Below are 11,885 nucleotides of genomic sequence, written 5' to 3'. Positions count from 1 at the left end.
CTTCATGTATTTCTGAGCAGGAAGTCCATTTTTGAGGCAGCTGGAGGTACTCATCTTGAAAAAGCAAGAGGTTATGTTCTTCCTATCTAGTCAGTATCCGCATTTGAAATTTTCAGGATTAAAAATGGGTGGATTCAAGAAGGCAGCATACCTATTCACTGGTAATGCACATTCTAGCAGTACAGAAATCTCACCACCAGATATTCAGGACAATATCCCATCATCCTGTGATACAAACATACTTGAAGTTAAAAGAAAACCACGTCAAAAACCTTGTTATTTATGAACGATTTTAATGAACCACCTAAGAATTGACATAAACACAGGACAAGGAATAGCATAAAACCAGCCCCAGCAGCTGCTGACAGAAGGTAAAGGTAGAAGAACAGTTAAGGATTATTTGAGGGAAAACAACAAAGCAAAGTGAGAGAGACTAGTTCTTGTCAAGAATGTCAACCAAACCATTAAAATCTCACATCAACTGCTTAAATAAGGTCTCTGCTTTGTTCCTTAACACCGTGAGTCCACAGAAGAATAAGGAATGGGCTATTCCTGAACTCCTGATAACAGGCCCTATAGAGTGTACTCCAAATTTCTCCAAATAATGGAGATGGCTAAAAAGAAATAGAGGAAGTGAGCACCCTTTGTTACCCAGTCTGGTCTTAGAAACTGTATGTGTTTTCTAGACCCCATAATCTTTGGCATAGGTCCCTTTTTCAATGCCTGCGAGAATGCTTTAATCCCATGACTGTGAAGGTTGCAGCAGTCAGTTTCTCATACACTAGAAACATAAGAGCAGCAGTGAGGACTGTCTGCAGGAGCTTTGCTTCAAGGCCTTTGTAGAGTCCCATTAATCCAAAACGCCTAAGAAAGAAAACAAGCCAACAAGAAAACAAGTGTGACTAGCCCCCTATAAGTAAATCAGTACACTACAAAGAACAATTAATATCACAATTAATCACAACATAAGAATCTTAAATTCATTCGTGATCTAGAGTGCCAGCTATGTTTAATAATATTTTAAAGAGAAAATTCTGCAGAAAGTTGTCTTTTGTGCAAGAAACTTGCTTCTTTTCAAGATGAGAGGTGAACTGATATCCACAGATATCCTTGATACCAGTTACTGTACAGATATTTAGAAGAATTTGTGTTTGTGTACTTATTCTGCAATATTACAAAAACCAGGTTGATTCAAATGGCAAGTTTAAGGGAGGTAACCCCCCCCCAATGTAGATCCAATGACATTTTCAACATATTAGTAATACTCATGTCTGCTATATCATGTTAGAAAAAAAAAAACAACACAGAAAACTCACCTCACTCTCTGTTGAAGAAGGTAAAGAATGTTTCTAAGACTGCCTAGAGTTCGGTTCTCTGGGTTCAACCTGTGGCGTCCAAACTGGAAAACAAATAAAGGCAGAGCATTTTGTTTCACTATTTCTCCATGGTGCTGGGCAAAGAACCCAACACATGTGAAATCTGGAAAGCCTATCTTAAACCTCTTTTAACATCTTCCAGGTTGTACTAGCTATCAGTGAAGAACTGAGGCCAAAGCTGACACTACTGAACTTTACACAGAAAGCACTAAAATGGTATTTGCTACAGTAATTGGTTTTCATTTTAAGATGGATTCTAAGAAATTACACATAGCCATATATGCTCTCTTTCAATTGCTCTGGAGGAAACAGTTTTCAAGATCTTAAAAGTGTAATTTGCAGCCTTAGTAGGGACATGATATTCAAAACAACTTCTGGCTTGCACAGTTTTCATTTCACAAAGATTCAAAGCCTCATACACCTACAAACCATTATTACACTGAGATTGCAGAGCTGAACCCAAAATTCATCTGCCCAGTGATGCATCTCAGAGCAAAACATTTACATGTGAACTGCTGTGGAAGAATCCAAAATTGTTTGATCCACCTACCTGGTCTAAATAATCCTCTCTTACTCACTGCATTTGCTTATGCACAAACTGTTTTTCAGCAGGCATGATAGCTGCTGCTGTAATTTTATGTCTCAGAGTTAAACTAGCAATGTCAGCAACTCCTTTTCTAGGATTCATGGACACTCTTATCTGACACAGATTGATAGAACTGTGCAAGCTGTAACCATGAATTATTAATATACAAGGTTTGCCACACTTGTATTTGTAACAACATAGCCAAACAGCTTTTGAAGCTATTTTACCTGTATTATGCTTCTGTGCTAAGAAAGGTGAACTTGAGCAACTGCCTGTGGATGAGTTTCACCCAGAACTTACTCAGACAACTGCTACTTCTTTGGTGTAAGAAATTACCACTGACAGTAGATAGAGTATGCAAACAGACTGAGGCAGTTCAGAAATTGTACGAAAATGCCAGGATGACACAGGTCTCTTCACTATGTCTTAAAGACTTTGAAACAGCAGTGACAGAACATTGTTGGAAATCTCCCTTTATTAGGCAAATATTTGCTTACAATCCACTATCTTCTCATCAACAAGTAACTCATTTGACATTCAGAAATCAGTGCTAAGGATTACTGTCAAAGACTCAGACACACCCCCAAAAATTGCTATGTTCCAAGCAACAATGCCAGTCACTGCCCAGATTACTCATAGGCTTCCAAACAACTCCAGGATTAGGTGTTTCTTTCTCCTTTTTTCTCTGCCACTGGACCATTTTTGTACTGTAAACAAAGGTTCAGCAAAAGGGAAAAAAAAAGTTACTTTCTCTGGAGGTCATCAATACTTCACTGATTACTGCAGAAGATTTCCCAAAAGGACTGGCATTCTCTGTACTGGAGAAAAGAGGCTTGAGTTTTAACAAGAACGCTTTCACCCAGTATGACTAAGAACATTAACACTATTGCTATTTCTCCAGTGCAAATTTAATTCATCCACTCTTTACCAACACATAAACTAAAGAACAGTTTCAATGCCTAATAAGTAACCCTTGTCCCGTGTGTTTTTAATTACTGAAAATGACACAGACATGGCAAGGCTGGAACATGCTGACCGCTATCCATTACACAGGGTAACTGCTCATTGTATGGAAGCAAGAAGAACGCTTTGTCAAAAAGCTGAAAGCAAATGTTCAGTGACTTCTTTACAAAGAACCCTAGTAACTTTCAAATAATAGTAAGCTTCTAAAGGCTTAGGATTGAAAAAGAGACCTGTACTTCTACTTTGATGATAAACTTAATTATGTGTAAGTTTATGAATAATATTTAATGATTCATATTTAATGATTACCATAAGCTTTTTATAAATCATGAACAGAGACTGTATTAGCTTGTGCTTAAATCTGCTAAAATTGTTTCAAATAACCCCACAACTATACAAAATGTTGCTTCACACAGAATATTTCTGAAACTACTAAACCTTTATTTATAACCTTTTTCATATATATATATGTATATATATATATATATATCAGTGTGAGTGACAAAAGCATCATCAAATATAACAATGCTAGCTTTAGATTAGAAAACACATTAAGATTGGACCAGATAATCCTTGAGGTCCCTTCCAACCTGGTATTCTATGATTGATTATGAAGTAGAACAAGTTTGAACTGGGCAGCACAGGTATCACAGATGCACATTTCCGCTGTTCTCGACAGAAGTGTTCAGGGTTTCTGGCTATTACTTCTTTCATAGAGCAAACAGAAACAAGTCCTCCATAGTGACTGCAGAACTAGAGACAGGGTTCTTGTATTCCCCATCATCACAGTGAGAGAATGGTTTGGCATCAAGAAGTAGCATATAGGCCACTTTATTTCAGTGGGCCACTGTGAGAAAAAGCCTACCACCAGGCCGCTGATGGTTAGCTGTGCTCTAGCAGAAAGGCAACTGACCGTGGCAAGCCAGCAGCAAACTAACTGGCTTCAGCTGAGGTGAGCAGTAATCAGCAGCTGCTGAGTACATCAAACTCGCAGCACAATGTACCAGAGTGGCCCTGTTTTTAAAGGATAACGCTGTCAGCAAGAGAGGGAAGAATTTTGTTCAAAAAGCCAAAAGGAGATAGACAGAACATGAAATAATAGTCACAAAATTGCAACCACTTCTATAGCAACTACAGAAAGGAATGAGGGTTGAAGTTGTTATATTGATGTAGCCCAATGAAAATTGCACTGCTGTGCAATGCTAAGGCTAAAATAGATCACTCCAGCCTTCTTTCCAGTTCTGCTTCACACAGAAAACACATCAATTGGGAACAGACTGATGTTGCAACTTCTCCACACAAAGCTGTATTTGTTAAATGTTTTTCTGTATCTGTCACTTCAGTAATAGAAGCCTGTGTTACTACTTTTAATTCCTGAGATGTGTCCAGGCTATTAAAACAGGGCAAGACATTGAATGAAGGCACTGATCATCAAAAATTATGAAAACTTCAGAAAAGATGACTGCTGACAAAATTAACATGTGGCTCACACACCTACAATGCAGATGCCATTTTGCACCATTAGGGTGTTGAAGTAGAAAGCTGTGAAGAGACTTTTATCTAGTGTCTTTTCAGGGTAGCAATACCACACAGTAAACATATTCAAATCTTGCTAGTTAGAAATATAGCATCCAAACTAATTTTTTACAGGTTATCAAAAAGCAAAATACATGTAAGCCCACTCTAATCAGAGAGAAGAAAAACTAAAATAATTATAAAACTTGGATGAAAATCACTTTTCCAGATGAACAATTAACAAGAAAAATCCACTAGACAAGACTAGACACTAGGCATGGAAGGCTTATGTTCAACTAATTCTCCAAATTTGTGCAAGTTTTAGAACATACATAATGGCTTTAACATACAGGCAAGTTATGGCTTTTCCTTAGGAAAGTAGCATATTTCATGAGGTAACATTTATTAATATTTAGCTGTTATAGAAACCATCAAGAAACAAAAAGAGATTAAAAATCACAGAATATACTTATGTACTAGTACACACTGAAGGTATCAGCATTATCCAGCATACTTACAAATCACAAGTGAGAATAAATGCAATGGTTTCCATTACCATTACAATTAGCGTACAAGGCCAGACAAGTGGTTAAAGGTATTATTTATGAGGGCGCTCAGCATCCCCTGATGAATCATATTCTGGCTACTGACAACGTCAGGCCATCATGTGAATAAAACCAAACCTATGAACAGAACTTTTCTGGATTACCTTAGGTCATCTGGAAACAAACCAGGTTTAAAGGATTTAATTTTAACTTCCCACTTGACATGTTTTCTATTTATATTCAAAGAGGAAAAGCTACATTTCTGTAGTATGGTGCACCATCTTCTGTGAGACACTATACCAATGCATTATGTTATCAACCCTACTGACTGTCTGAAACAGATATGCATCAGTAATACCAAGTTCTATCAGAATCTGTCAGTACAGAATCAAAAAAGAGAGGCATCCTTATCAGTGGCCTGCATTCTGCAAAAGGATTTCCCAAACTAAAGAGTTAATTAACATCAAGAAGAATAAGCCATATGAAAAAGGCTTGCATTATACAGAACAAGTCAGAGGCAGCTACACTGGAATGAAATTATTACTTACCCGCAGAATTGACTGTACTGTCTGCAGAGGATAAGTGAGGGTGGTGGCAACTGCTTTGGCTACTGCACCAATGACAAAAGCATCCAAAGATGTGAGCTGTTCAATAGATAAAGAACATATTATTTCCACACAGCACTGAAACGGTCATTACTCATACGCATTTGAGGGTTCTGTATTGCTACCTGCTATGGGGCTGTCTAAGTATCTTTGGCATACAGATCTCACAAAGTATCTGCATCTCCTCATTTTAAAGAGTTAGTTATACTTCAGCCAACTTACTTTCCCACAACTAATGTTTATTTGTAGCTTCTACCTACTCACATGCTTTTGCATTTCTCATTGTAACTAGGTTACTAAAACATAGTGGAGAAAGCCATACAACTAGACCAATTTAAAGCACCAAGAGTAGACAAAAGACCAGGAGATAGCATTTAAGTATACCATCAATCAGTAAGTACTTCAGCTTTTGCATCATTTAAATCAACAAGTCACACAGCACTTGTGAAAAGGTGATAGTAAAAGACTCCTTGAACACCACTCTATAATCCTGAGATGTAATCACTACACTATCGGGCAGAATTTTAGTCTTGATGACATAGGCTAAAAATCTCCTCCCATAAGAACACTACCTGGAAGCCTAAACTCACCTCCAAAGCCCAGAGTGTTCCACCATGTACCAAATATAGTTACAGCCTCACTGATTACAGCCTATCTCAGTCTAACAGCTTGAATTAATCACTGAAAGTAAGTACGTGCCCATTTCAAAACATGCTTCACATTTGCAAAATATGTTGACTGCAATCAGAAATATGCACACTCATGCAGATCATAAGAAAACAAAAGTCAATCCGATATACTTAAGACAATAAAAGATCAAATAGGGAGAAAAATGTTGTCAAAAATAAAAGTGACCAGTGCTAGGGGAAAAATGTATTTTCCCTCTCCACTGATCACGGACAAAGCATACCCTAATTTAAGATGGAATTAAGTTATTTAAAAGAAACATGAGAAATAAATATAGCAATTAGCCAGCAGGCAAATAATGATGCAGAGGGAAGCTCATAATTCAAAAGATGTATTGTCCATAATGTAACCAGACAGATCCACCAGGCACAAGCAGAGTGCTACAGCTGCAGTACTGGCTAAAGATGGTAAAAACCCAAGCCTCATTTATGATGCAAGATCTCATGTAAAAATAATCTCCTGAGGAAAAAAGATGACTTTTTAACATATTGATATGAACTGGCCTCAAAACATACTCACCTGCAGCTGCTTTTTCAAAAGCTTCCGTTTAAAGCCTTCATAAAACATGAACTGTATGGCAGGATTGAAGACCAGAAGCAAGGAGGGGAAAGTACCATTCCATAAAGCTAAGACTCCTTCATCTCGTATTATCTGATGAAAGGCATCTGAGAAGAAAGGGGGGAAGGGAGGAATCATTAAAATTTTGAGTACAAAATTCTGACTGTAGAAGGTAAGAAAAGTTAAAGCATAAAATTCCAAGTGTTTAACAGCCCACTGCAGTCTTTTCTGTAACTGTTTAATCTTCCATTCTAATCTGGAATTTAACAGAAAAACAGTGACAAAGGAGGTTCTTGCACATATCACCGTAACATAAACAAAGCTTATCACCTGCACAGATATCTTGCTTTCTTTAGTACAAGCTCAGCATCAACATTAAGGTCTTCTAAACCTTCCTCAAAATTACAACAATATATATTTATATTTTTAAAAGGAAGACAGCCTGAACATGTGGGCGAGGAAGAGATTAAAGTGAGTGAAGTTTAATCTGCAAATTGTCTGTCCAAACTCAGACCCCCCACTGCCACCTCACTGAGCTCACTACTACTCCAGTATTTCTATGATAAGATACCTGCCTTTACAAAAGGTGTTTTAGTTACAGGTATGCATACTATAAACTCTTAATTACCATCAGAAACAGTCACGGCCACTTTCCTGCAAAACTCAAATACAGCAAAGCAGAAGGGAAGCATACAGATTCCAGAGTGAAATCAGTTACGTGAACAAAAGCCTTCAAACTTTTCACAGTCCTTGATATATTTAATTTAATGAACTTTTCTTTGGTTGAAGACAATAACAGGCGCTTACCTATTATGCCTTTGTAATTGGTTGGTACGATGTCTTCATTTCTAAATTTTGCTCCCTGCAGCTTCAGACGCGTGTTCACCACCCAAAGAGGAGTGGTCAAGAGAACATTCACTACACCTAATACAAAACACAGCACAAAAAAATCAGCAAGAACCAGAAGATAATTTCAAATGTTTTCTTATTTAGTTTTACCCTGATTCACAGGCTACTGAAATTACTGGTAGGAAGAAGGAAACACAATTAACACAGCATATGGGAAAGGTACAGTGGTACTTTTTAATGAGGTACTTCAGGTATCGCCCACAGTGCCACCACCACTGCACACAGCGGGAAGACATCCCTGGCTACTCTTCCCCAAAACTAACACAGAAAAACCCCAAACCAACTAACCAAACAAAACCCAACAAAAAGTCACACCAGACAACAAAATACACCAAATGTGAACATGCTGAAGGAATCTTAAGTGAACTTGTTATCTTGCTGCATACTACACCAAACTGGAGCACAAGATGCTCTACTTTTTCATGTCTTACTTCACTCCATTATGACTTGCTGCCTGCCTACTTTCAGAAACACAGTGGTAATGTTAGGATTATTTTATAATGAGAGATCAAAACAGATAAATGCATGTAGCTTGATTACCAGAACAGAGCTCCTACACTGCCAAAAGAATATCTAGCTTTTAGATTCGCTAAGTACACTGAAGGTGGAGAACACAGGATTCTGCAAATATTCTAAGGCTTAGAGTGGCAAGAGATTACACACAATAACAAAACTCAGCAGTAAAGCTTGAAAGTTGAGTTCCAGAAACTAGGATGGGGTAAAGGATTAAGTGACATCTCTTCTGCAATCACCTGATACGGATCTCTCCTGTCCAGTAATGACAGAGGCACTTACTTTGAAGTAACTAAGTAAAAACAAGTTTCTGATCTTTCTTACTAATATTTCTGCATCACAGAAATTAGCAATTGCTTCTACATTGGTTGCTTTGGTAGGAATCCAAGTGACAGATTCAGTTACACTGAGATACATCAGGAACACTGAGATACTATGAGGAACAGTAAATCTGACAAAGGTGACACTTTACCACCTACATTGTGCCTCTTTGTTCTTTTTTCTTTTCCTTAAAGAGGGTTCAGAAAAGCAGAATATAAACATAAATATATTTCAGTATCCTTCATAAGGACTACAGTGAGCTCTCCAAAGATGTTCTTAACAAAATCAAGAACTAGAAAAGGCAAGCTGCATTAATCTCTCTTAACCAAAGTCAATGTGATTACATTAAGGAGGAAAAGGTTAGAGCACAGTCTATTTGTAATTTTTCACCAAGACCTGGTTAAAAGAAAAAGTCATAAAACTTTATCTTCCAGACTGGAAACATTTTTGGGTTTTTTTTGTTTGTTCTGGTGGTTTTTTGTGTGGTTTGGTTTTGTTTTTTTAATGTATTTTCCTAATCTATATTTGCTAGCAGTAGTAGGAATGAAAGGTAGGTAGAAAGAATTAGTAAACGCCTTAAGTGGAATTTTTCAATTTATACCAGATATTATTCCACTATAAGGATATAATCTACTGACACTGAAGAAGTCATTTAGCTAACAAGCTGTTACCCTAATTCCTGTAGCCTTTGTTCCAGAATGTATAAAGCCAACTTAAGAATTTCCTTCCTTACTTTCCCCCGACTATTCAGCCATTCATTGTGACACTGAAAGTACAAGAAACTACCAAAAAGTAAACAAAAAGCCTCCCCCTACCCACTACCTCACAAGCCTTTCATGCAGAATTTTTTTTTGTTAAATCAGCTTCTTTCAGTATGGTTGCACGAGCAATTGTTCCTGTGGAATATTACTGGCAAACACAGGCACACGGTAGTGACTTTTCACACTGGGTTTGCTAGAAAAGCCACTTAATGTCATCATCCCTTCAAAAAAACCACTCTAGCATCCACATGAGAAGTAGGGATGAAAAAGAACATATAGTCCCACTTGACCTGAATATATCTAGGTACTTTCTGTCACTTTCAGTTGATAACCCTAAAAAGGTCTGAAAAGAGACACCCAAATACTTACATTAAAAACTTACTTACCATAATTGAAAATATCTTAGAACTGGCATATATGTGTTTTCCTCTGAAATAAACTATCACCTTCCCTTGCCATTTGTCTTCAAAATCTCAATAATGATGCTTAGACACCATGGTAAAGAACACACCAGACAAATAAAATACTGTGCTTTGTGCCAGAATTCACTGTAGAACAGTTTATGCACTTATGAGGCAGGGAGGACACACAAGCAAACCAGAGCTGTACAGCGAAGCAGCTCTACATACAGTGGGAGGTGTAAGCACTCAGTGTGATCTCCACTTCATAAACAAAAATATTAGGTATACTGAAAATCAATTTTGGATTAAATTGAGGTTTTTCAGTCTTACCTGCAACAACCCCAAGAACCAAGTCTTTTCCAGTGGTTGAATGCTGACCTTTGACCCAGAGACCTTTAAGACTATTAAATGTATAAAAATAAACAAAATTGGAACAGCAAAGGCTGGAGATAACGGGGAACCATCCTCGATATGGTGCCAACCTAATGGAGAGGAAAAAGTCATAAGGATCAGCAAAATATTTCTGATTTGGTTGATGTTACATGGATCGTCCCAGAGACATAATATGGTATTCTACATGCAACACTAACTAGATATGTCTTTATCAATAATGGTAACAAACCATACTAAACTTCTGACTGCACCATAAAACCAAAACAAAAAACAAACAAAAACCCCTTAAACACTTGTATATATGAATTGTAGTAATCAGGAATAACTGCACTGAAAAGGAGCTGTAGAGGTACAATATATTTACAGTGAGAAGCTTGGGGCTCACTCACTCCAAAAGTGAGTATTACCACCATATTTGCTCTCTACCAACAGCCAGCAGTGAATTACAAACATCCAGGGGATGAATACATGTTTGCAGTCTGTACGTTAGTATACATACTGATACAATCAGTTCAAACCAAGTACTAAAACACACAAAGGCATGACAAGAATTCTCATCTTTGTTGAGAAACAGGGTCATCAGTCCAATACAAAAGAAAAAAAACAGTAAAGAGATGCTCAAATCTCTAAGGAAACAAAGTAATGCTTAATAAAGCCGGACAAAAAATAAAAAGACAACTACCCATTCAAGACAAAAAAAAAAAAAAAATTAAAAAAACACCCCAAACACTTAAGAAGAAAAAAATGTCTGAATTCTCACATAACATTTCAAACCAGAAGGACTAATTACTGAAATGAATGTATTTCACCAAGAGGAGTTTTCCGAAGGATGCAACCTGAGACATATGACATATGAGATCTCCAGGTGGAAGGAATTTCTAACAAATGTCTTCCATTAGAATCCAGAGCAAATCAGTCAGGTAAGCAAGAAACAGACATCACCTACTGAAATTTAACAAGATCAATCAAAAAGATGAAAAACTGAATACTGCCTTATGATTCACAGCTGTGTTATTTTTGAGGTGTTGTGAGTAATCATCATTGTGTATCATCTAAATCTATCTTAATTTTAAAATGATTTCGTAACACCTGACTAACAAAGCTCCCTTCTCTGGCAGGCCTGAAGAGCCTGTAAAAAAAGGACAACTCAACAGCATGTTTACAATATATCCAGAAAGAGATAATGGTACACACCTTCTGCACACCGTACACTGATACTGCATGGGACAGGTAGAGAACTGGTATCATATTAAGTGCCATAAGAAATCTCTTCAACAGCTAGCAGTAATCATGGAGGCACTTTAGTATTCATCAGAATATTGAGAACACACAGAATATAAGGATCCCCAAGAAGGAGACTATAAAAGGTGCAAGGATGGTAAATGCAGCATAGAATCATAGCATAGAATCACAGAGTAATTAGGGTTGGAAAGGACTTTAAGATCATCTAGTTCCAACCCCCCTGCCATGGGCAGGGACACCTTACGCTAAATCATATCACCCAAGGCCTCGTCCAACCTAGTCTTGAACACTGCCAGGGATGGAGCATTCACAACTTCCCTGGGCAACCTATTCCAGTGCCTCACCACCCTCACAGGAAAGAATTTCCTCCTTATATCCAATCTAAACTTCCCCTAAGTTTTAAGTTTTAACCCATTACCCCTTGTCCTATCACTACAGTCTCTAATGAAGAGTCCCTCTCCAGCATCCCTATAGGCCCCCTTCAGACACTGGAAGGCTGCTATGAGGTCT

General features: G+C 37.5%; 1 protein-coding gene across 1 annotated transcript in view; it reads right to left on the bottom strand.

Annotated features, from left to right (window-relative positions):
• Positions 1-272: 272 nt before the first annotated feature.
• Positions 273-11,885, bottom strand: part of SLC25A17 (solute carrier family 25 member 17) — a 28,438-nt gene continuing 16,825 nt past the window's right edge. Inside the window, exons 4-9 of the mRNA XM_061450745.1 lie at positions 10,071-10,222; positions 7,643-7,759; positions 6,797-6,942; positions 5,534-5,629; positions 1,317-1,399; positions 273-864 (exon numbers count right to left, since the gene is read on the bottom strand). Of these exons, the coding sequence (XP_061306729.1) occupies positions 717-864; positions 1,317-1,399; positions 5,534-5,629; positions 6,797-6,942; positions 7,643-7,759; positions 10,071-10,222 (742 nt within the window). The 3' untranslated portion in view covers positions 273-716. The remainder of the gene's footprint in view (positions 865-1,316; positions 1,400-5,533; positions 5,630-6,796; positions 6,943-7,642; positions 7,760-10,070; positions 10,223-11,885) is intronic.

Source organism: Pezoporus flaviventris, unplaced genomic scaffold (assembly GCF_033815535.1).
Source record: "Pezoporus flaviventris isolate CSIRO_AGI_PZ_B2104156 unplaced genomic scaffold, CSIRO_AGI_Pfla_v1 ptg000011l, whole genome shotgun sequence".
NCBI classification, from domain to species: Eukaryota; Metazoa; Chordata; class Aves; order Psittaciformes; family Psittacidae; genus Pezoporus; species Pezoporus flaviventris.
The sequence above is the reverse complement of the archived record's forward strand: the minus strand, read 5'-3'. Positions and strand labels throughout refer to the sequence as shown.